At 49.7% G+C, this 25,816-nt stretch overlaps 1 protein-coding gene across 4 annotated transcripts in view; it reads left to right on the top strand.

Annotated features, from left to right (window-relative positions):
- Positions 1 to 25,816, top strand: part of OPCML (opioid binding protein/cell adhesion molecule like) — a 337,395-nt gene that overhangs the window by 21,052 nt on the left and 290,527 nt on the right. For 3 of the 4 annotated variants that reach the window (XR_013776827.1, XM_079326628.1, XM_079326630.1), the window contains exon 1: positions 23,460 to 23,745. Coding sequence is in view for 3 of the 4 variants with exons in the window: in XM_079326628.1 (XP_079182754.1) it covers positions 23,685 to 23,745 (61 nt within the window). In the remaining variant the exon portion in view is untranslated. Of the gene's footprint in view, positions 1 to 23,459; positions 23,746 to 25,816 lie in introns of those variants that run through there. The other variant, XM_079326629.1, reaches the window with a different exon arrangement.

Raw genomic sequence — 25,816 nt, forward strand, 5'->3', positions numbered from 1 at the left:
TTTTTTATCCCTGGATGTGCTGCAGATTCCTTCTGTGACCTTCAGGATGTTTTCAAATCTTTCTTTTCTTCTTGCATCTGGGCTTTCTAGGGCAGGGACCATCTCTTACAGTGTCTACTAAATCGAGGTTTCCCTCTTATTTGAAGTCTCTGGGGACTGCTTTTGATATCAATAACAATCATGATCGTGAGAGACTAAAGACAAAGGAACAATTCCCAGGAAAAATGGAGCAGTGGTTCTCTCCTTCCTGTGTTGGTTATTCAGGGATAAGGAATATAGATGAGTTTTGACAAGAAGTAAGAAGCACTGGGGAGCTCAGACTGCATTTCTAGTGTGGGCTGAAATCTGATGTACATCGAACAAGCTTTCAAGACCTCCCTGTGCTCTTTCACCTGGGTGGGAGGGTAGGAAGGGAAACACAAATGTTTCCTAAGAGGATCTGTTTGAATTCATGGTGCCTGGGGCAGGGTTGTGAGATGGGCCCTGAATCACAGGCAGGAGCAGAGGATTTGGGGAGAAGAGTCTCCCCTAATAAATCCACATAGCACCTGACTTGAAAATACATGAAGTAAAGTTTTTCAAGTTGGAATTGCTGGCTAAATCCAGGACTTCTATCCAGCCCACTGCAGTCATTAGAGAGGGCCTTAAACTCATTCTCTCCTTTTCATTAGCATTGACCATTAGCTCTGGAGAGCCGTGTTATTGATATAAATGTCTTTGAAACCTCCCGAGCTCCAGGCTTTGACAGATTTCATAGGCTGGTTAGGGAAAGTGTTTCTTTTCATCAGTTTTGAATTTGTCACTATTTCAGTTGAATCAAATGGGACTTCTTGTGTTGCAAGGCAGGGAGGGTAGAAATACCAGATGTACTTTGTCTCCCTCACTCATTAATTCATATACATTTATCATAAGACTCCCTATTTGTCTCCTTTTTAAGATAAATAATCTCAGCCCTTCCAATCCCTTGTCATATGCAGACAAGAATGATTTAAGGAGCTGGAAAAGTTCCATATGACAAGGGATACAGAGATTCAAGTGTTGAGTCTGGTCCTTTCATTCCTGGAGGACAGAGCAGAAGATGGAGAGGCTGGGCTGAATATCCTGGTTTCTCTGCAGGTGTCCTGTGGCTAACACAGGGACAAGTGCATGGAAGCACATCTGTCCACCCCATTTTGATGCTGATAACACATTTTGGGCTAAGTTTGAATTTTGTACAGAATAAGCTCAATTTGATAGGAGCTGTCTGTATGGCTGCTTTGTCCCAAACTCAGAAGTGGATGCTGAACGTGTTTCAGTCATTCCCTCTGCAGGAATGTTTTATATCTTGACTGAGGTTGTAGCTGTGGTATTTGTTTAAGATCTGATCTAGATCTCCTGTAATTGCAAGGTGTCTTCTGGAGGATTTGGAAGAGCTAGGCTGCCTTATTCCCTTCCCCCTAATTTGAAGGTTATGCATCACTGTTTTCCCCCAGAATACAACAGTCTTTCCTGGGATACTCGGGAGGATCAGAGGAGGAATAGCAGCAGCTCTGTTTTAGGGTACTAATCCTCTTGTAAATCCCAGCATTTGTATATCTCTAATAATAATTCCCGGCTCTTGAATGGCGGTTTAAACACACCCATAAAGAAATAAACACAGAACTAATCCTCTCAGTGCCAGGGGAGCAGCAGGGTGAGCAAGCAGTTAATGTTTGTGGGGCTGGTGTGGCTTGCCTGAGCAGGAGAGAACCCTGATGCCAGCAGAGGTGTGGGGACAGGAGGCACAGCTCACCCCAGAGATGTCTGCAGCATCCTCACCTTACCCTTCACTCAGCAGCTGCCTGTGAGCTCAGATGGAACCAACTGCCTGAGAAATCTCTCCCTGCAGCCCAACCTCATTTGTGCTGTCAATCCCCCGCCCGCCTTCCCGCGCTCGTATTTAGCACCATTGATTTATTGGATTGCAGGAATATTAAGAACCTCGAACTATTAGTCCTGATTATAACTTCTTGGCGGCTTCATCACTCCATGTGCCTTGCCATGCTCGGGAGGAGACTGGGCCCTTCGCTGGTTTTCAGCAGCTATTGAGCCTCAATTTACCACTCTCTGCCTTTCCCTGCCCTCCCAAACTTTCCCCAACATGCTTTTCTTACAGCCACAGGTATTTTTGGGAGGACCTGGTGTAGTAATACTAAACTAGTCTAAGCTGTAGTCTGTATTGTATACACCAGCCAAACTGTACATAGCTGTTTTTCTCCATATTTTACTACCTAGTTGTTTTTCTCTATTTGTTACTGTTTCTTCACATAGTTGTTTTTCTGTATATTTCTTAGTTTAAACCAATGTTTATAACAAATACACAAAATAAGCCGTTTTTAAGTGTTTTTCTACAACTTATTAAAACCTTTCAAAACCACTAACACATGAATTATACTACATCAAGAAAGAAAGAGCTTAAAATCCAAATACCAGAATTAAAAACCCCAAAATAAAAGCAAGCAGCAAAGTTCTGGACAGTGACCAGTCATCATACCTAAAAAGGTATACAAAGCACATAAACAAGATAAAAACACCCATCAAACAATATGTAATCACTTAAACAATTATCTTAAAATATATAATTAAAAATGAACCATAAATCAACTTCTATATAATCATATTAATTTGCTGTCCAAAAAAATCCTGTTTCTCCCACAGCATGGAGGAATGGAATAACTTTCCCAAGCTGAGATGAACCAGAGCCAGGGAGCTGAGGTTGTTTTTGCTCTTGCCCCCAGTATTCCCAATGCATTGGAGCTTCCCTAACTTCTCCTCTGCTGTTTCCCACCCCTTTGCTCCTTTCAGAGCAGTTAACGCTGCCTTTTCTTTCCTACCTTCAATGTAATCTTTGAAAATCTCAACATCTTTGGCCTCAGAGCAGCCTGCAGACTGTCTTCCCTTCTTACCCCTTTTCCAAGTCCTGAATGCTTCCAAAAAGAAATGGGGTCATCCTGAGTACGGATGGGAATGCATTTAGAGAAGTAAACACCACTTGCAAAGAGATGCTGCAGTGGCCCTGGTTTTGAAGCTGGCCTGGATCAAGAGAAAAACAGCCTCTGGCAGTGAGGGAGGGGGAGAGCAGGGAATTTGGGGTGAGAAAAGTGCTGAAAGGAACAGTCTGTTCTCCACACTGTGCCTGGGGGTGTGGTGTGTGCAGATGGACCAGGTCCCTGGGCTCCAGCTGGGGTGTGAGTGCAGGGGCAGTGCTTGGAGGGGCTGGGTCAGCTCCCCGTGTCACCTCTAGGATTTTGGGGTGTGTGAGGAGGCTGTAGCCCCCACCCCACACTGTGGTTGGGCCATGGGGGATTCAACAGAGTTTGTGTTTGTTGGCTTTGCAAATGTCCTGTCTTTCTGCTTTTCCCTCTAGTGGGAAGGTGTGGGATCATAAAGATGTCCCCCAGTCTTTCATGCTGGGGTCACTGGGGTTTGCTGCTCACTGGTACGGGCTGTTGGGGTCTGGAACATTCCACCATCAAAGCTGTGCTGTGTAACAGGGGCCAGGACTCTATGGGGGAAATGGCCTAAGAGGAGTTCATTTGTAAGGGAAAAAATAAAGAGAAATGTCTTTTAGGTGAATTGGAGAACTCCACATTATTAAGATCAGAGCTGCTCTTACCACTCTAAATGATGTTGGTGCTACCAAGGTCTCCCAAAATCTGGATGGCTGGGAGTTCCCTGCCTGGGGTGATGTTTTGGAGAGGGTGTCATGTTGCACAGCAGGATCCCACAACTCCCATCCCTCCTTGTCTGCATCCAGAAGAGAGCTACTACATCCAAGCTGCTTGGAGTGGTGTCCCCACTCCTGAGCCTCCTTTCCTGTCCTGCAGAGGCCTCATGGTGAGAAAAGAGCTCTGTCTGCAGCCCTGTCCATCTTCCATTGCTCAGGGCCTCAGGACTATTTCAGAGGAAGAGTTTCCACTCTGCTGGTTTGAGGCTGGATAACGTGTGGGTGAGCTGCTGCTGACTGATGGCTGGGGTGTGCTCCACAAGGACCCAGCCCTTTCCCAGGAAAGGATTTCCATCACTACTTCCCAGCCCTGTGGCTACGCACTGCTCTAGCCTAATATCCTGGTTTGAAAGGCAGGTGTCTGCCAAAAAAGGCAGAAACTTCTCTTTGAAATGGAGAATGTAAACCCCCTTCCTCCAAATTATTATTAGAATTTTTAAATTAAGGGGCTATCAGGGAAAGATATGGAATTAGGAATAACAATTCTTTACTAGGAAAATTAAAATAGAAATACAGTATTACAAAGAACAATCCCAACCCTGCCAGAGTCAGAATCCAAGCTGACACCCGTCAGTCAGTCAGGGTGGTGGCAGCAGTCCCATTCAATGGTGGCTGCATCCTCCTGCAATGGCAGATGTGGTTCAGCTGGAGCAGTGCTCCTGTAGAAGGTGCAGTTTCCTCTGAAGGTCCAGGGATGATGTAGAAAGGTCTGGTTTTCCTCTGGAATCCAGTGGAAAGAAGGTGCCTTGATGTCCAAAATCTCAGTTTTAATCTGGGTAGGAAAGGCTTGGCTCCTTCCCTGGCTGGAGCATCTCCCAGTGGGATGATGGAATTTTATCAGTCATGCACTGGGACTCAGTGGCCATGAACAGGAGATATCTCCTGGATGAAGGGTGGGTCATGGGAAAGATAAAGATGATTGTCCCAGCTGGTTTAAAGATGGCCCATTAGCAGATATTGTGTGCCAGGAGATAAAGATCACTGCCACACCCAGTTTTAAACAATGACCCATTAACATGAGATGTCTCCCACAGAGATAAGAATCGCTGCCACACCCATTTTTAAACAATGGCCCATTAACAGGTGATACCTCCTGGATGAAGGGTGGGGTATGGGAAAGATAAAGATGTTTACCCCAGCTGGTTTAAAGATGGCCCATTAGCAGATAATACATGACACGGAGATAAGGGTCACTGCCCCACCCAACTTCAGCAGATGGTGACAGAATACAATTTCTGGCTACATCAACCCAACACATTTAATTACATCTAATAGCAGCACTGCCTCATAGACTTCAGCTGTGGTTTTACTGCCCAAGGAGCACCAGTCCTCCCGGTGTGGGTGGAACCAGAGAGGGATCAGGGAATCACAGAGTATCCTCAGCTGGAAGGGACTGTTGGATGCTGCTGGGAACCACCGAAAAAGCAGCCTTGAAGCCTTGCCTTTCTCAGCCTTCACAAGGACAAGAAATTATAACAATGATTATACACCTGCAGAGTATGAGAGCGGTGGGAGCGTCTCATGGTATTTTGCAGAAAGCATGTTTTCAAAGAGGTGTTGCCTTCTTGGACTAATGAGCCTTTTCTATTTTGTTTTGCACGTACTACCTTAGATGAAGTGTAGTGTTTCTTTAAATAAAGCTTTTGCTCTTCCATTGCACGAGGAACTATATTACATTTTCTTTTTTGCTGCTCACTTATACCCTAAAATGCAACAAGGGACCACAAGGATCACCCAGCCCAGCTCCTGGCCCTGCACAGACACCCCAGCAATCCCACTCTGTCTTTGGGAGCACTGTCCAAATGCTCCTGGAGCCCTGAAGCCTTGGGGCTGTGCCAATTCCCTGGGGAGCCTGAGCAGTGCCCAGCACCTTCTGGGGGAAAACCTTTTCCCAATCATCCTAAAATCCACACTAACAGGATGGATCCTGTTTTCCTATCCATCACTCCCAGGGTAGGACAGCAGCATCACTTGCAACTGGAGTTTAAGGTGCTGCTCTTGCTGGCAGGAAACAGAAGCAAAGGACATTCCAGCTGGATTTGGATGCTTAAATTCGTACTGAGGAACTCCTCCATCCTCTTCCACCCCTCATCCTTTCCTTTCTCCAGCTCCTGCTCCCTGCTGCTGCAGCCCAGAGCTGGTGCCTGGGATCACAGCAAACACGTTACTCATGGAGCAGCCAGCCTGCTTAAGGACCTAAATTTATTTCATTTTCTAAACTGCAGCTGGGAAAAAATAAGAAGCCATTAGGCTGTCAGTTGTCAGAGCTTTACAGGAGCATCAACACATCATGTTTTTCTTTACTGAGACATTAAATGTGTCAAGACCCAGTGATGGACTGTGTGGATCAGACTCAGAGGGCAGAAGAGATGGTGAGTGAGGGCAGGATGGTTTTCTCTGGTTTTCTCTGCTCTCCCAGCACTGCTGGGCTTCAGGGTGTTGGGAATGCTGTGCTTTTCCAAATCACAGGGTCCTTCAGTTGCTTCACCTTAATGGAAACTGTCACAGGTGTCTGCAGGGATGTCAGCAGGGAATGCCAAGCTCGGGTGCTCGCCCATCACTGGATGAAGCAGCACCACAGGTTTCTGGTCCAGCCCTCGTGGGGAGGATTTGGATGCTGCTGGCAGCCAGGAGCGTTTCTCCCCATTTTCTCCCCATCAGGAGGTTAATGACTGCCTGACCACGGCAAAGTGCCAGGGCAGGGAACTGACAGGCAGAGCAATGTGGAAATCGTGACTTAAGCTAAGGAGAGTTCAATGTGAATGGAGGTTTTGTTATTTTCCAAAGTACAGCTGGACCTGGGATTTTTATTTTGTTTTTCCTGAGCTTGTCAGATGCCCAGAAACTTCCCAAAGCCTTCAACATCCCAAGGCTCTCCTGAATGCAGTGTTTGGTCTGCATGTACACGAGATGTGTGGCAAATATTTTATTTCAGATGCTGGCATATTTGCACTGGCACTGACTGCATTCCATGTGAGTGATGAAAGGCCCTGTATAAATATGGTGTTTCCATTGGTATTGATTGCATTATGATTGCAATTACACTTGCAGTGGAGCTGCCTGCATTATGTGTGTTATTAGATTGGCACTCATCATTAGTGCCTGCCTGAGACCACTTTCTTTTTCCTCATGTTGTGCCTGACACAGCAGGAATGGAGCTGTGGGGGCAGAGCCAAGCCTAGGGTTGGGATGTTGGGTTTTCCTGCAGCACTGACCTGTCCAGGGCAGTGCCAGGGTGGTTCTGGACCTGACCAGCTCTTCCCACTCGTGCTGGGGAGTGGCTGATGCTGTTCTGGTTGTCACTGCTCAGCCCCTGCAGCTGGATGTCCCCTCCCACACGGGGTGGCCAAGCAGCTCAGCTCTGCTGGCAGCTCCTGCTGCACTCCCTCCTGGTGTGTTGAGATTCCCAAAATTCCAATATGCCATTTAAAATTCTTTCTTGCTCTCTGCGCTGACCTCCTCATTACAGACCCAAATTTCCTCAGATATTCTGTGTAATAAAATATCTCTTCTTCTTTGATTCAACCTCTGGTGGTTTTTTTGGGTTTTTTTTTTTGCTTGTTTTTTGTTTTGTGAGATGAGGGTGCTGCAGGCTCAGAGGCGGTTTTGATATTTTCCAAGTCAATATCTCTTCCTGCTAGGAATAAGATGTAATCTGTGTGTGTGTGCCTTCACAGGCTCACACAGAGCAGCATCAGGCTCCTGGAGCAGGAAGAAAGGGATGTGCATTCCCCAAATGCAGCAGGGAGCTCTGACACTGCCTCTCCCTGGCCTCTGAAGCTGGTGAGAGGATTGCCCTTTGCTCCCCTGCCCTGGAAATGTCATCCTGGCTGGAAAGGGAGTTCTGTACCTGCTCCTCGCCCCAGGCAGAGGCAGCTGCGTGGCAAATTGATGAGGAGCAGATGCTTTGAGCTCAGGAAGGGTTTTCCCTGCCTGGGCAGGTGTTAATGGGAAAGGTTACAGGTATGATGGGGAGCGAGGAGCAGAGTGGGAAGGGGCAGATGGATAAGGCAGGAGGTAGGAATGATGGGGGAAGGAGAGAGAGGAAGGATGTCTGTGCAGGGCTTTCTTCATCCACTCACTTAATTAGAGAGGGGACCTCGACCTGGCCACCCCTGAGCCTTTGAGGGGTGGTGGGGGTTTGCTCTGGGCTCTGCCTCTGGCCTCAGCCACTGCCCAGGGGATCTGCCAAACACTTGAAGAGAGCCAAAATAATTTTTAAAAATTCTATGAAGGGGTAAAAAGGGGAGGGGTAGGTGGGCATGAGGAAGGGACACAAAATACACTCCCTCTCTGACAATCCACATGAGTTTGAAGTCAAAACATTCTGTGCATGTCTGTTTTTTCCTTCCCTCACCACCTGGTAGCTATTATCAGATGACAATTTATTCCAGGCATCCTCTTGGGAAGAGATTTCACAAGCATCAAGATTTTCAATCCAGAAAGGGCCATGCTAAACATGGTGTGTGCCTAAGTCAGAGTGTTTGGCTCCCCCTCCCATCCTGGGCTGTGCCCCTCACTGGGGTTTTGGGTGTGTTGTCCTGGCAAAAACTCAGGATTTGGCTCTGAAGTCCAGGAGCTCCACTGGCCCTTGAAACATCTCTTCAGGAAGAATCTCCAGCCACAGCTGGGGGAGGGAAGGACTCTTGGAATTTGGCTGGGAGAAGGTGGCGGAGTTGTGACTGTGCTTTGGGATATGCTAAAAAATGAATTTTATTTTGTGTAACCTCGGGAGGTTTGTGATGCAGATGGAGATGGCTGCAGAGGAGCAGGTAGATCGAAGGAGCACCTGTGTTCCTCTGGAAGGAGAGGATTCCCCCAGCAAACCCCAGCAAACCTCAACATGGCTGTGTCTGATTCAGGAGTTTAAATTGGTGCATCAGCAGAGCCTTTTGTCTTTGCTATTCCTTTGCCTTGGAGGCTTATTAGTCAAATTGGTAACTATTAGAATATTACTTTAGTGCTAATGGCTTAGTAATAGCTTGCACTGGGATGTTGCAACTCCAAAACCTCCTGTATTTTATCAGACAGGATGCCTTTTCCCTGTGTATTACAGCTTCCTGAGCTTTCTGCCATTAGAGAATTGTTCCCCTGCTGTAAAATCCCATCCCAGCCCCACTTGCAGTCACCCTCTGGACACCCTGCTTTCCATATTCCCTAAAAGTGCCTTCCTGGTGCTGCAGCCAGGCGTGACACACGGGGCTGTGAGCACCTCACTGCCTTGCCAACGGTGAAAATAGACTTGTCATGTTTCGTTTGGTTTGGTTTCCAGCAGATGTATTCACAAATAACTTCATTTGATGGCAATGATGGGGAAAGAAAAGAAAATCATCCCCATGATTTTCTGAATGTTATCCAATGATCTATAAAGCTAGGCAGAAATTTAAAAAATAAAAAAGGAAAGAGAAAGGAGGAATTGTGAAGAGTTTGACAAGTGTGTCAGTGTTTCTTGAACACATTACAACACATAATTCAATTGGCTTGGGCTCCTAAAGCACTTCAGTGCTGGTTCCTGAGTGCTGAGCTGGGCTGTGCTGCCTGTGTTCTCAACACATGAGGGACACAGCAGCAACAAAATGCAGGAAAAATCAGGGAGCCTGTAAAAGCACTCTTGGGTCTGGAGAGAGGATGTTTGAGGAGGCAGGGGTGTGATCAGATCACTTTGGTTGTCCCTTCTGCTGCCAGAGCCACAAACCCCAGGGTTTACAGGGCTCAGCATGGTGAGATCTGCAAAATCCAGAGAGTCTCTGTGTGGATTTGCTTCTGGCCTGCTCCCACTGCAAACACAAATTTCCCAAGCGTGCTGAACCCAGCAGGAGTGATGCAGGAGCAGTGCCAGTGAGCATCCCACAGCCCTGGTGCCCAGGCTGTGCTGGAGCTCCTCTCCCTGCACTGCAGCTGCATTAGAAACCTGCTCAGGTGCTGCTGGCTGCAGAAAGCCTCAGGTGTGCAGATCCAGGGCTCTGGGAGCAGCTGGGCCAAGCCATCCCTGCCTGCAGAGTCCCACTGGAGTGATGCTGCTGATGGTTTGTAACCTGTAAAATCAGAGGTGCTTGGTCACTTCAGCCAAGCAGCTGCTGTTCAGCACCCCTATCACACTGGATTTTGGTTTGCTCTTGTTTAAAAGGGGGATTTGTTTTGTTGGCAGGTGGTGGGTGAGGGAGCAGTGCTCAAGCACAGGGACTGTGTCACTGCAATTCTGGGTAAGGCAGCATGAAGCAAGGAGGGGGAAAATGCAAGCAAATAATAACAATAATACAAGCAGAATAAAAAATAATGCCATAGGAAGATTTAATGCAAATTCCCTTCCTGTCCTGACCGTGTCTAGTGACCAATTCTGTGACACTGCGTTTGGTGACCAGGACTGGTGCTCTGAGATGGGACAAGGGACCTGGAGCTGGGTTGCTGGAGCACTCCAAGGAGCCTGGTGCCCCATCTGAGGGCTCCTCTCCAGGTGCCTGGAGGCATAGTGTGAGGCTTTGTCTCTTGTTTAGAGAGCCTTGGCTTTTATAAGTTCAAAAATGAGATGGCAAATTGAATTTATTCATGAGCATGGAGGCTCTCTGGGGTTTCCTCTTTAATTCAGTAGACTTGCTTTAAGGGACTCTGTTTTAGCACAGAAAGGATGGAGTTGGTGCTTTCATCTTTCAAGCTGCCTTTACTGGTGTTCCCCCCTGCTCCCAACTCCTGCAGAGTCTGTCCCAGAGCAGACATGTCCCTTTTTGTGGTTCCCATCCCTTTTTTTGTGTGGGATTTTGGGACAAGGCTCCTCTCCCTGGGCAGGGCTTTGGGAGGATCCATGGCTGCAGCAAAGCTCACCCAGGGCTCTCCAAGGTTCTTTCTCCTTCCTCCCCATCCCCTTTGGGGCAGGAGCTGTCTGGGTGGGGGGATCCCTGCACACCTGGCTCATGCCACGCTGTCACTGCCATCCCAGGATCAGGATAATGGTGCCACATGGAAGGAGCAGCAAGCCTGGCTCTGCCTCCCACCCCCATCCCTGCTCCCAGGGACCCCCAAGGGGTTTCCAAGCACTGACAGGAGCAGTCACAGGCACAGGAACCTGTTAGTTGCTCTTTCATGGTTCAGCAGGCTCTGTTTCCACCTGGTGCTCTCTGGGGAGTCCCTGTGAGCTGCAAAAGGTGCAGTGGGCAGGGAAAACGAGGTGATTTGTGGGATGTGGAGCATCTTTGTGCAGGATGAGGGTGTGCATTGGATTTAGGATTAAATATCCCCCCCACAGGTTTTGGGAAATCCCTGTTTCCCTTCCTGTTTAATTGGCATTGCTGTTAAAAAGTGAAAGTGGGGAGACAGAGGCTCCTTCAGCCTGTGAGCACAGCTCTGGGTGTCGGTGCTTTTGTCTCTTGTTTAACCCAACAAAGCACAGTGGGCTCATAACCTCACAAGTCTGCACAGCAGCTCTTGTATAAACCATGGAAATCAGGAGAATTCTGCCGTGGTTGAAGTTTGTTGTGAGCTGAATGTCAGCCTGGGTTTGTGCTCCCTCTGGGAGCATCGGGAGCCAACAGGGGAAGGTGCAGCACTAAAATTCATTGCCTGCTGAGCTGGCTGCTGGCATGTGCACACACCTCGTGCTCCCAGCAAGTCTCTGGGGCTGTAAAACCCTGTGGAAGGAGGTAATAAACCCCCTGAGAGTCTGGCAGAGCTGCACCTCCCCAGCTGCTCTGGGTAATGGGACCTCCTGATGCACGGCGAGGTCTTTACTGGGAAGGTGCCATTGAAGGACAAAGTCTGATGATGTTTGGATCTTAATGTTTTACAGCTCCCCTGCCTTCGAACAATGCCTAAAAATACTAGTGTATGCAAATTATAAACTAATTTAGATGATGGAGCATGGGAATATTGCTCATACTCCCCAAGCATGGCATTTCCAATCATATCTTCGTTTCATTTTTAAGCAAAGAAATCATAATCTTGACATGTTTATCATTCAGTGCCTGCACCAATTATCTCTTTGGGTTCATTCTATAGTTCATAGAACTGATAGATTATGATCATGTTGTTAGGAGAATTGTGCAGTCATTATTCCTCCAGCTGGAGGAGAAGTTGAAAAACAATTATAAAGAATGATTCTCCTTTGGATTGCTTTTGGAGTTCATGGAATAGGCAAGTTCCCATTACCAGGGGCCAGGAGCTGCAAGGTTCCTGCCACCAGTGGGTTTGAACTCTTGTGATCCAAACCCCATGTCTTGCAATGCTCATTTCCTCCAGCAAGCTCCAGTTGTAGTTATTATTTTTTTATGGGTTGGTATCAGAGAGATGAATGCCATTGGCTGCACGAGGGCTGCGACTCAGAATGATAATTTTCAGTTTAATTACAGTGCAGGGTGCTGGGGATGCACCAGTGGATACCTTTTGGGTTAGAAATTGAGACTCAAGGCTTTGCATCCAAATAACCCAGTGTGGAATTTTGACTTGAAATCGGGTGAAGTGTGGCTCCCTCAAATTAACTATTGTTTTCTCTCAAGGTCTGTAATGAAACTCGTGGGATTGTGACCCTCCCAAAGAAAATATTTGCAGGAGATGCTGCTAAAGGAGTCCTCTGGGAATCTGGGAGTGAAGGCAGCACGCTCCTGGGGGAGAGCTTTTCTTTGATCCCCAGAAGGAGCTCGCTAATCTCTTCCATAAACACACTTGGGCAGCTCCAGGGTGATTTGGCAGCTGGATGGATCATCCCCAGAGGACCACACTGCCTCCCCACTCCCCCCTTGCCCCAATTCTCCACTCACACTATTGAATTTTCAAGTTACTTGACCAGAAGGCAGCAGAACCAGAAAAACAAATGTCTTGTCAAGACATCATTCCCACACAAGGATTTGCCTCCTTGTCTCTCCAGGGCTTTTCTTCCCCTCCTCATGTCCCAGCTGGTGTCAGGACATGAGCAAAGAGCCATCCCCAGTGCCTTGGCTGTGTCTGTGCTTATCCAGTTTGGGACTGGATGAAACCCCCTCTCCCCCAGGCCTTTTTGCTTTGCCTTCTCCAAGCGGTCAATATCGACTGCTCGAGCAGAGCTATTTATTTAAGAATACACCTTGTCAATATTTATGTAGCCTGCAGCAGGCTGAGTGCTCCAGAGCAGTGTGGGGAGTGATGGAGGGGCAGGGGGAGTGCTCCAGCTGGGAAGGGTTTGTGCTGGGGAGGGAAGGAGCAGCCTTTGAGGGGCTCTGGTGATTTTCCTGTGCTTTGTGGTAGCAGCTTCCTTCCCGTGCTGCTCAAACTTCCCTCCTCCTTCTCTGAAAATCTTCCTTTCCCTTTTCATTCCCACTGTGGAGGGCTCAGATTTTCCTTTTGGGGAAGGGAGGTGACAATCATGTGCTTGCCATGAGACCCTCAGTTCCTTTGGGGAGCAGAACTTGCTCCTGCTGTTAATTACCTGTTTAAATTACGTGGCCTGTAACAGAGAACCCTCAATTAGGTTATTCAGGTGTTGCACATCCAGGGAAAAAGAGTGAATGTCCTTAATCCAAGCTCATGTTTTAATATGAAACCTGTGTTTGTATACTGGGTAGAGGTGCCAAGAGTCCTTAAACTTTAGAGGAAAGATGGAGAAACTGGCATAATTATTTATTATTTTCCAACATCTTCCACCCCGAGCTCCTGGAATTAACAGGCTCCCTGTAGCTTTCCACTGGCAGGGATTTGGTAGATGGATAAACACATTTTATTTCTTTAGAAAGGGGAAAGGTTGTTTACAAGTTTTAAACAGAATGGAAATGTTGTTTTCTGTCAGGACCATTTCATGAACAATAACAAAATAACGTTTAAAAAGCCTTTGAAGTGTCCCTTTCAAAAGCAAAGCTGAAGTGCTGGGGGGAATATTAAATGCCACAAACACAAGGTATTAACGCTTATTAATGAGCTAAGAGAAGAATAAAATGCAACTGAAAGCAGAAATTCATGCCTGACACCAAAACCTTTGTGAAGGCTCTGCCACATCTCCACAGAAGAGGGTTATATTTTTATTTTAAAGCAAATAAAGCCACAAAAAGTGTCTTTGGAGGAAAATCAGCCATGGGCCTTCCAGATTTACACTGATGTATTAATGGTGGTCAGGGGAAGACCCTTCTGGGTAGGAAACACTCAAGGAGTTGTCTCCGAGGTTCTTGTATCTTCCTTAAGCAATGTGACATGGATGTGCTTAAATGCTGCCAGTTCTGCTTGACAGTGCTTTTCTCAAAGTGTGCTTGACTTTATTAATATTAGACAGTGGCCATGGTATTATTTTTGGTTAATTCTCCTTCTCCTTTTAATTGTTGTAGCAAGGATACAAAAAGATTTTAAAATCAGGTCTTCTGATGAGTCAGAGCAAGATTTGGTGTCCTGAAGAGCAGCTTCAAGGAGGGCACAGGACAAATTTCCAATTCATGGCCAAACCCATTACAAAATAAAAATATTTCCAAGTGCCAGAGGAGGGAGCCAGCAAAACACAGGAAATCAGAACATTTCTGCTTTTTTAATGTCTCTTTTCCTAATGAATTCAGAAGAAATTGAGTGGAGCAGCACTAAACTTTGCTGTCAGTTGAGAAAGAGTTGATAAAGTGGTGTCAGTGTGTGATGGATGAGTTGGGAGCACTCACTTTAAAAATCAGAAGTTTGTGGCTCTGGGAGGACAGGGCTTTCTCCTTTCTGCTCTGCCCACCTGCTCCTGTCTATTTTTTGCAATAATCTCAGAGATTATTTTTGGCCTTTTCCTGCTCTTGCAGCACAGAGCAATCCATGGGGATAGCTTGGGAATTTATGCTTGTCCAGGCTTGTCACTGCTGTCCCCACAAAGCAAAGATGGTTTTTGCTGATGAGCTCTGGGATGGGCCACGGTAATTCATGGCCTCACAGAATGGTTTGGGCTGGAAAGGACCTTAAATCTCCTCTCATTCCAACCCTTGCCATGGACAGGGACACATTTCACTAGCCCAGGTTGCTTTAAACCCAACCAACCTGGCCTTGGGCACTTCCAGAGGTCAGCATGCACATTCTCCCTGGAAAAATAGAATGATCTGCCCGCAGAGGTGGTGGAGTCACCATCCCTGGAAGTGTTTAAAAAAGGACTGAATGTGGCACTCGGTGCCATGGTCTAGTTGAGGTGTTAGGGCATGGGTTGGACTCGATCTTGAAGGTCTTTTCCAACCTGGTCATTCTGTAAATTCTTTGAATTTTGTGAAAAATAAATAATAACAGGGGTAGTCCCAGATTTTGAGGATCACACGGGAGATGTGCTCAGTGCAGCTCATTGCTTCCATGGGGAATGTGGAGACCCTGGTGCTGCCTGGAAAAGCTGGGGGAGGCAGGAAAAGGACATCTGTGAGATGCTGGAGGCGTCTCCACCCCGCAGCTTTGTGTGGGAGGAAACAGGCGGGATGGAGAGAGCTGCACTCTGCCCTGGGCAATGCAGGCAAGCTGGGTGACCCCAAACATCCCATGCAGCCCCAGAACTCCCTTCCAGCACCTGGGAGCTGCCAGTGCAGCTCAGTTTTGGGCCTTGCCTTTTGGTTTGCGTGCGCTCCGTCACTCCACAGATTCCCATTCCCCGTCGCCTTGCAAAATGCCGCATATGAAATGGAGGAGATAAAATTACAGAGAATTGGCTGGGCTCTGTGCAATATATAACATACCAGATGGTCCTACAGGATGCATCTGAAATATCTGTGCAATAGCATTTTAAGAAACTGATATAACTGATCAGGCAGCATATGGAAAAGACTTTCTGTGCTGTGTGAGGGTGCGGTGCCCCCTCTCCCCGCACCTGCTCTGCCTCCCCAAATTAAGGGTGCCACGCAACAATGAGCATCTTCTGTCTTTAATGGGAGGTGTTCCCATCACACATCTGGGACAGGGCCCTGCAGCTGGGAGAGCAGCATTCCACCATGATTTGTTTTGAAGAAAATATAGATAAAGTTGTTGTCATTAAAGGGCAGAGTGAGAACATGGTGATTTGGTGGCTTCTTCACAGCAACAGCCTCCAGGATGGCCTTTTCCTGGAAGCATCCCAAGGATGGAGCTGTTTGCACAGTTTGTGACCTCCCAGCCTTCTTCCTGCTGCTCTGCTGTAAATGGGGTTTTGGCCATATATTTCCCACCTCCCTGTGCCTTAAGGGAGGGCACTGGGTTTGTAGGAGCAGACAGATCCCCAGAATGCTCCTGCTGGAAGGGAAGGAGCACCTCCCTCATCCCTGGGCAGCAGCACAAGCCCTGGGTCTCCAGCTGGAGTTTTGCCCCTGCTCTCCATCCTTTGAGCCCCCCAGTCCATCCAATTTCAGATGCACCTCATGTGCTCATCTTGCCTGTGGTGTCCCTGTGCACATCCAAAGCCTCTCCTGCCTGTTTGCTATTCCCTGCTGCCCCTCTGCCTGGCCTCACACGTGGGCTGACCCCTCTGTCAAACAGAGATGACAATATTTCCTCTCCACAAGGCTCGCCTCATATTCTTTGAGGTACTTCGGGGTCACGGGATGAAAGGCTCCTTGCTGCTTCTTCAATGAGTCCAAGTCGAGCTAAGAATAGATCTATAAACAAGCCAGCAGGGAAGGCTTCCCTGGGGAACCTCTCAGGACTCTTGGAGAATGTCATTGCTGGAGCCACTGTCACAGGAGATGTGGACCCTGCTGAGCTCTTGCTCTGGGGGGTTCCTGCCTTTCCTGTGTGGGGGGTGGCTCTGAGAAAATCCTCTCCCACACTGCAGATTGCCCTTGGTGCCAAGGAGAAGTGCTGTGGTTGGACACCCCAAAGCTGGGGCAGGAAAGGGAATATTGCCTCCCATGGCTGCAGTTGTGGTGGAGGATATTGCAGGAAGCAGCTGGTGGGTTCTTGTTGGGATCTGTAGTGATGGAACCAATTTTACTCCCAAACCTGCCCCCTGGGTGTCCTGGGAGAGGGGTGAGGGCTGGGATGAGCTGCAGGGTTGGGATTTTCACTGGCACGTGAGATGCTCTGGCAGGAGCACACTTGGTTGCTACCCACGCTCGTGCAGAGAAATATTTCGAGCTGTCAGTCTGGCGTGCTGTCTGTCTGTCCACCCACCCAGGCATCTATAAAAATCCAGGCTGGATTAAATGTCTGTCAGAGCCCTGCTGCTGAGACCAGGGCTCCTGATGTTGATTGTCCTGGAACCCCAGGTCGAGGTGGAGAGGGTCAGGATTGGAGTGTGAAATGTGCAGTTTGATCAGCTTGATCCCTGTTTCTGGAGTAATCTACATAAAAGCTGGGAGTGGAAATCTTGCAGAAAGCAGACTTCCCTCCTTTGTCTTTCCCGACTCTGTCCTCTGTTGTCTTGACGGCTTCTGCTTGGCTGCCGTGTTGCTCTTTAATCTGGAGCTCTCTGTTCTTACCTGAGCTACAGAGGCTTGACGAGGAAAGCCACTGAACTTGCAGAAAAATGAAAAGGAGCAAAGCTTAAAAAAATGTTTCCTTTCTCATTCTTAAAAAAAAAAAAAAAAAGAGAAAGAAGAAGAGAAAACCCAACCCCCAGAATCGCACAGCCAGTGAGCGATGTCTGAATTCATCCTTGAACCGTCTCCTGCTTATGGATCAGGGATGCATCATTTCTGCCCTGTTTTCTTTCTTCACACCCCCCCCACTCTTTTTCTGACGTTCAGTCATTTTGATCAAAGCCAGGCAAACAAAAATTTCTGCTTTCAACCTATTGACTGGGAGAAGGGAATCCTGCCTGGGTCCTGGCGAGAGCATCTTTGGAGAGGGTGGGATGGGGAGACTGGAGGAGTGGAGCGTGAGGGGATGGGGGGTGGCACAGAAGGAGCTTGATGCCTGTGTGGAGATAATGTTTTGTGCATGACAATAATGGATAATTACTGTGATCAAAGACCTGTGTGAGTGTATCTTGTGTTTCATCGCTCCTGGCGCTGGCCCATCCTCCTGACGGCTGAGGAGGGGAGAAAACTCCCTCACTGTCTTTCCCTACCATCCTCCTTCCCATGGGGATTCCTCCCAGGAAATGGGATGCTCCAGAGGGTGGTGGTGTTTTGGGGCATGGCTGGAAGCACCTGGGGATGCACAGGGGCCAGGCTCTTCTCAGGAGTGCCTAGAGAGGGCAACGAGCACAAATAAAGGGCACAAAATGCTCTTTAAATATAAGAAAAGCTGTTTCAGGGTAGTGGTACTCCAGCACTGGAATGGGCTGCCCAGGGACACTGTGGGGTCCTGACCTCGTGGTGCTGCCACGTTTTCCAGTGCTCACAGCACATCTTTGGAGGTGCCTCATCCAGCATGCCCTGGGTAATGATTCTTGACGGGAATTAGGACCCTGTCCATCTGGCCCCGTTCTGTCATCTAACAAGAGGAGATAAGTGCACTTAACAACACACCAGCTCTTGTTCAGGCCCCTTCTTCCCAAGCCAGAATCAATAGCAGGTCTCTACAGCTTTTAAAGACTTAGATCCCATCTTTTCATCTCTCTCTCACTCATTTTTCCCAAGCAGCATGCGCATGATTTCTCTTTTTTTTCACGCTGCGGAAATTTTCCCATTCCACCTTTCATCTGCACCCGCGTGGTGCCGGCCCAGCCAGGGCTGCAGCTTGCACTCCAGATAAGAAACCACACCATACCTGGGTTCCCTGATCCCCATCTCCCCCTCTCTCCTGGTTAGGAGCTCCCCCACAGTCTCATTTATCTTCAAAGTGCTTTACAAACACTAATTAATCCCCCCAGCAACCCGCTGGGGGAGGTGATGCATCGCTGCTTGCCCTCAGACACCGATGCCAGCACCCTCATTCCTCCCCTGCTTGCTGGGTGTGCTCGCCCTGGTTTGCAGCAGTGGGACACTCTCCCCACGGAAGGGCAGCAGGACAGTTGGTGTCTGTGTCACAATGGTTGGGGACCTGCGTGGGAAGAGCCTGAGTGATGGCACTGCAAGCCAGGACCTTCAAGAGGTGAGCAGTGCTGCTTGCTCTGTCTCCTCCCAGTCCCAGCCTGCTTCTCCCTTGGCTTTTCTTGCTCATTTACTTGCCTTGTGTCCAGCTTAATTCTTTTGTTTGCCTTCCCTCTGGGGCTGGGTGGATGCTGCTGGCCCAACCGGGGGTAACTCAAAGTGTTTGCCCTTGGATGAAGAAGTGCTTGGGGAGGATGGTCCTTGTGCTCTCCCTGCAGAGCTTGGGGTGGTTGGTGCTCCATTCACAGAATCATAGGATGGTTTGGATTGGTATCTATGGGCAGGGACACTTCCCACTAGACCAGGTTGCTCCAAACCCCATCCAGGTTGTTTATTCCTGCAGGAGCTCTGAGTTCAGAGAGCCTTTAAAAAAAAAAAAAAAAAAGAAAAAGAAAAAGAAAAAAGCTAGGGGTTTTTTTTCTCTCCTTGCACGAAATGCAAATCAATAGCTGTTGTATTCACATTCTAACAAGATGTCAAGGAGAAAAGGGTAGCCTTTCATTCAGCAGAGCACACACACACACCCCGAGGGAGGGGACAGGAAGGAGGGAGTGCGGCGGGAGGAGGCTGGGGGGGCTGCCTGGGGCGGGCGCTGCGGGGAGGGCACGGGGGTGAACCCACAGGAACGGCCCCTTTGGGAGATTTCTGTTTCCTTGGAGCCCTCTGCTCCGCTTCCTGCCCATCCCAGAGCTCCTGCACCCCTTCCTGCCCATCTCAGCATCCCATTCATCCAAACCCTTCTGCTCCCTATTCTGTCCATCCTAGAGCTCCTGCACCTCATCCTGCCCACTTCAGCATCCCTTTCATCCAAACCCTTCTGCTCTCCATCCTGCCCATCTCAGCATCCCGTTCATCCAAACCCTTCTGCTCCCCTTCCTGCTCCTACCAACCCTTCTGCACCCCATCCTGCCCACCTCAGCATCCCTTTCATCCAAACCCTTCTTCTCCCCTTCCTGCTCATCCCAATGCTCCTGTACCCCATCCTGCCCATTTCAGTATCCCTTTCATCCAAACCCTTCTGCTCCCCTTTCTGCCCATGCCAACCATTCTGCTCCCCATCCAGACTCTCCTGCTCCCCTTCCCACCCATCCAGTGCTCCCACTTTGCTCCCCTACACCTCCCAGTGTGAGCAGGCATCACTCGGGCTCCTTGAGAAGTCAGAGCCCTGCAGAGAGGTGCAGATGTCCCAAGACCTCTGGGTCTGGGTGGGATGGTCCTTGGGGGTGTGTGCACAGCTTGTGGGATGCTGGGGTTGGAAGGATGATCCTCAGGACCCGGAGGAGCAGGGAGACAGCTCTCTGTGGATGTGTGATCTGTGGCAAGAGGGGATGCAGGACTCTGTAGGGATCACCTCTGGCAGATGGGATCAGCCCCGTGGAGGCTGCTGTGGTGATGGAGAACCCATGGTTTGAGCAGGGATGCTCCTCACTCTGTGCTGCTCTGCCCCCTCTCCCTGGCTGTGCCAGCACAGGAAACCTCTGCTTCACTGAAAACGTGTTATTTCCCCCAGAGACTTCTCTGGTCCCAGATGTGAATATGCATTGAGACAGCTGGGGAAAAAAACCTCTGGAAATACACACAAAAATCATGTCTAAATGTGCCCAGCGGACCAGAATGTCTCCTCTCGGATCGGGGCTGCCTGTCAAATTTAAATATGCATTTTAGATTCTCTGCTTGATATTGGAAAGCAAACAACCCCAAATATCCCAGAAAAGCTCCACCAGCTAAATACATATTTATACACCTTTTTATTATGTGTCTTGGAAATCAAACAAATGAAACAGGCCAGTGCCTGCTCGGTCCTGCAGAGCTGGTGAGCAGTGAGGGATTTGTTTGGCTGATCAAAGCACATTTGTTCCCATTTTGCAGATGGGAAGGTAAAGGTAGAGAGGTACCAAAGGTCTGCTCCAGGGTCACCCTCAGAGCTGTGTTTGGCAATTCGGGTGCCAGCCTAATTGGCCAAAATATATGCAAAGAGAGCAGCTCAGTGTGTGCTGGATTTGGGTAATAATCACTGCCAGGTGGAAAACAAAAAAAAAACAAAAAAAAAAGAAAAAAACTCAACCCCCCCCCCCAAAAAAAAAAAAGCAAATGGGAAAACTATGGTGGGAGGAAAAAAAAAGTAAGAATGTGTTGTTTTGAAACTTACCCAAATATAGCTTTTCAACTCAGGGTTTGAAAGCAGAGCAACATGTTTGTTCTGAGTCCATCAAACATTTCTGTTAATTAGAAATGATTTCTTTGTTCATTTCCTTTAGTTCTTCCAGGATAACTTGATTTCTTTTTGCCTTGGGCAGATTCAGAGCTCGCTGTGTGGATTCAGAGAATGAGCTGCAGCCACAGGGTTCAGCTGAGCCCCAAAGCAGCTCAGTTTCCCCTGGGGACAAATGTCCCTGTCCTGGGCTGGCCAGGAAGGATGCAGCCACATGCCTGGCAGCCCTGGGAAATCCCAAATGTCTCCTTGCAGCTGTTTTCCCAAAATACTTGTGAAGCAAAGGATAAATTTGCTTGGTGTCATCTGTTGGGGTGTCATTTAGAGGGAAATTCAGGACAGAAATATCCCTGTCCTCATCCCAGGCTGAGGGAGACACTGCTCACTGGTTTTTGCTCCATGTGATGATTTAGCTCTTTCAGATGTTAAACAATTTTACTTTAATATAACATAACTTTAATTAAGGGAATTAAATCTTTAGTTATGTTTTCTTTGATGCAGGAGATGGGATGCCTTCAGCAGATAATGTGGGAATATGGTTGAATTAAAAGCTTTTAAAAACTTGTGGTTTATTCATGCAGAGTAGAAAATGAAGAAGGATTAATGGCTAAAAGCCAGAGGAAGTTTGTCCTGGCAGTGTGTGCCTGGCTCCCATCCCTGCCTGGGTGAGGATACCCCTTCCAGAGCACAAGGGACATGGCTTTGGGCACCAAACCCACTATTCCTGCTCCTCCCAGTGCTGCTGTGTGTAGAAATAATGCCAGTTAAGAGGGAAGTGCATGGATGGGGATGTGGTGGTATTCAGTTGTAGCAGGTGGGTGAAAGAAATGGGGGAAAAAACACTGGAGAGGAGGGAATGATCAGGGGTTTGTGGCTGTGTTTGGGTGCCAGGAGAGCTCTGTCCCCAGCTCTGTGGCAGGTTTTGGGAGTTGGTGTTTGTGGATCCATCATTCTTCCAGAGGGTCTCTTATCCAGGTGCTCCCTGAGATGATGGTTTAATGCAAAAAGGAGTCTCAAGGGAAAATAATCCAGGAAAATGGGAATCCAGGGATGGTGAGAACAAGCCCAGGTAGATGAGAACAGAGACTAAGGCAAGGAGCAGGTGAAACCCTGGGATGTGGGATGTGTAGGAATATGTGGCCACTGGTGACAGAAAGCTGTGGTGAGTTAGCTGAAAATGTTGGCCTGAAAGTTCTCTTGGGCTGGCCTGGAGCTCAAAAAGAGACCTTTAACCCTGAGTTAGTGGGGAAAGAGTTTGTTTTGAGAAAAACTGAAGGTTTAAATTTGTCCTGAAGCATTAAAAAAACCCAAACAACAAAACCCTGCTGCCAGTCTGTTTTTAATGAGAAATAAGAAGCATCTTTTTGTTTAGAAAATGTCAGAAAGAAGTACCATTTGTTTTGGAAACTAACCTTTGCTACTTTTTTTTTTTTTTTTTTGGCAATGCAGCAAAATCAAGCCCTGACTGGTGAATACTTTGGTCTGGAGGTGGCTGTGGGAGGGGGACACTGTCCAAGCTGCACTGGAGACACTCAGGGCTCAGCAGAGCTGTGGGAATATGCCAGAGAGGGGGGTCTGAGGGTAGGGAGGGAAATTCTGTCATCTTGGAAGAAAAGGAGAGCTTGGGGAAAACTCCTTGGTATGGGATGGAATGGGGTAGGGAGCCTGCAGGAGCAGGAACCCTGAGCTCAGTGGTTTTTTGGGGCTCTGTGAGCTGCTGAAGGGAAAAAAAAACAAGTCTCCAGTTGGGATGCACAGGGAAGATTGCTGCTTGGTTTCTGAGATGCTGTGTGAAAAACACCCACTCATGCTAAAAAGCTTGGATTGCTCCCTGGTTTGCCTCAGCAGTAGGAAGAGCTGCTGCTGCCTTCCCGGCGAGGGGAGCAGAGGCTGAAGCCCGGGGCTGCCCCACCAGCCAGCTCCAGTCTGGGGAAGAAAAAATTCCCCTCTGCAGGCGGCTGGTGCACAAGGAGCCGGTGCGACCGTGCCCATGTCCGTGCAGGGCTGTTCCCTGTTCCAGGGCTGTTCCCTGCATCCCGGGGCTGCTCCCTGCATCCCGGGATTGTTCCTGTATCCCGGGGCTGTTCCCTGAATCTCAGACCTGCTCCCTGCATCCCAGAGATGCTCCCTCCATCCCAAAGCGGTTCCCTCCATTCCAGAGCTGTCCCCCGCATCTCAGGGCTGTTCCTGCATCCCAGAGCTGCTCTCCCCATCCCGGGGCTGTTCCTGCATCCCAAAGCTGCTCCCGGCATCCCAGAGCTGTTCCTGCATCCCGGGGCTGTTCCCTCCATCCCAGAGCTGTTCCCTCCATCCGAGGGCTGCTCCCTGCATTCAAAAGCTGCTCTCCCCATCCCGGGGCTGTTTTCTGCATCGCAGAGTTGCTGCCTGCATCTCGGGGCTGCTCCCTCCATCCCAGAGCTGCTCCCTGCATCCCGGGCACCAGCTGGTGCCGGGAGGGATGCTCGGGGGCTCGATGCCTGCATTTAACTCCCCGGTTGCGGAGTGAAACCCGCAGGAGAGCGGGTGTGCGTGTGTCAGTCAGCATCCTGAGCCAATGGGTGCCCGGTAGGAGGTCTGCGCTCCCGGTGCACGCACGGAGCCTGGTGCTCCTTCTGCCAGTTGTGTGCGAGCGTGTGTGCGTGTGCAAGGGGAGATCAGGCACACTGACTGCCCGCTCCAGTCTCTCCCCCTCTCTCCAGCTCGCTAACTCCGTCTCCCTCCCTCTGCAAACATTGGATTTAAACCTGCTCAGAATTCAGCGCAGACGGAAAGCAGCGGCGGCAGCAGCAAGCAGCAAGCAGCGCAGCCGCTCGCCTAGCGCAGCTCCAAGATGAACCATCCTGCCTGCTGGATCGTCTTCACGGCCACCACTGCCCTGCTCTTCATCCCAGGTAGCGCAGGAAGCTTTTTCTCCAGGGGATGGAGGGCAGGGGCTGGCGGGGTGGGAGAGCCGAGCGGGGTGTGCGCGCAGCGGAGCCGGCTCCGCGCACATTGCGCACATCGCGCACATGCAGGAGGGCAGGCAGCGAGTTGCTCTGCAGCGGGGGATCGCCCAGCGCTCCCAGTGAGGGGCTCCCGAGCCGTGCTGGACCTCCAGCAGGCACCGAGCCGCCGGTACCTGAGCGGTGCCGGCACCTGCAGTGGGGGCTGGCCGGGATCGCGCAGCAGCCCCCGAGCCGGGCAGGGTCTGTCCCCTCGGGCAACCTCCAAATGATGGACTCAAGCAGTTTTTCCCGTTCGGAGTTGGGCTCCCTCCCTCTTCTGAGAGCTGTCATGCTATTCCCTGTGCTCCTTTCATTCCTGCCAGGCAAACTCGGTGCCTTCCCCTCGCTCCCTTTTACAAAGTGAAAACGAACCCCCCGCCTCAATCCAGGCGCTCGGGGAGGCCGTGCCGGTGCCGCAACCTCGGTGAACTGGGCGGGTGGCTCCCGAAATGTGGGCTGGCCTCGTCCCCACGGCTTGCCAGGGGGAGATGCTGGGTTTGGACCCAGCGCTGGCTCCGCGCTGGTGCTCGCGGGGCAGCGAGCGCTGCATCCAGCGAGAGTGATGGGGGTGAACAGCGGGGCTGAGCGCCGAGGGGAGGAAGTCACCGGCGTATTTTTGATGATGATGTGCACTTTTAGCAGCTGGACAGATTATCATCCCTGTGCAAGCAGATGGGGACTGGGTGTCGAGGCTCGGATCCGATCTCAACCCAGCCTGCGTTTTTCGTGACTGTCAGGGAGAATTCTGGACTCGGGAGGGCAGGGAGAGGCACGGCTGAGATTTCAGCAGCTGCCCGCGGTTTGGTTCCAGCGCTTGGCTGGGCAGGGTTGGTGTGTGTGGCAGGGGAGAGGTGACTGGTGTCACAGCTGGAGAACAGCTCTGTTCAGCAGTGCTGAACACGAGGGTTCTTGGGTTAAAACTTGCTTGTGGAGGCTTGTGCCATGGGACCAGCCACGTCCTGGGGTCCTGTGGAGCTGTTACACTGCAAACTGAACAGATCAGTGGGTATGAGACCCCTGGAATGGGCTGGGTATCCCTCGGTGGGATGGCAGGGTGGGATGTGCATCAGCACTGGGGTCAGCACTGTCCCCTGGGCTGAGCTTTGGCTGTTGGGGAGCAGTGGTGGAGAACCCTTGAGAGCAGAGCCTCGAGCTCCTCAGCAGCACCAGAAACCAAAATGGTGCATCTGTAGTTTAGCACGTGAGCACGAGGGAGACGTGGCTGTGTGAGCTGCCTGACTTTGTGCATGTGAAAGGGGTTTTTTTGAAAACAGGTCTTCAGCAGGACAGGGTGGGTGTGCCTGGTGTGGGGGCAGGTGTGCCTCAGCAAGGCTGAGCAGAGCATTGGCTCTTTCACCCTCTTCTCTTTCTGGATGAGGTTCTGTGGGTTGGAATTGCAGAGAAAGGGATGGAGGCAGCTGTGTGGGCCAAATGGGAGGACGTGTGGCACTTGATGGGCTGTCATCAAGATGTCCTCAAGCTGCAGGAGCTGGCAGAAATCTGACAGGGCACATTTGCTTTTTGCCAGTGCCCTGCTGCAGTTTCCCTCAGGATGTGACTGTTTGGGCCAAGCCAAGGCCTGGGCTGGCTCTGGCCTCTGTGTGTGGCAGGGAAGGAAAAGGTCCCTGCATTTCAGCCCCTGGGAACTTGGGACAGGCTTCTTGATCTGTGCTTACGTGGTTGTAGCTTTCCCTTCTTATTTCTATTAAGCAGCAATATCTGCTTTGGCTTTGGATGTCCCCTGAGCTAAACCAGCCCAGGACTTTGCCTGGCTGGGCTCAGCCCTTAATCCATCAAGCCAAACCCTTCTGCATCAGAGGAAGGGAAATACTCTGGGCTGCTCAGTGCTTTGCCTTCCTGCCCAGGATTTAAACATTTCCAATCCTTTTTATTTGTGCCTGCCTTGCAGAAGTTGGATGTTTTCCCTCCCTGCCCAACCTGTCCCAGCAGTGATTTCAGTCATGGTTTCACTGCCATG

The sequence above is a fragment of the Erithacus rubecula genome, assembly GCF_903797595.1.
Source record: "Erithacus rubecula genome assembly, chromosome: 25".
Taxonomy (NCBI): Eukaryota; Metazoa; Chordata; class Aves; order Passeriformes; family Muscicapidae; genus Erithacus; species Erithacus rubecula.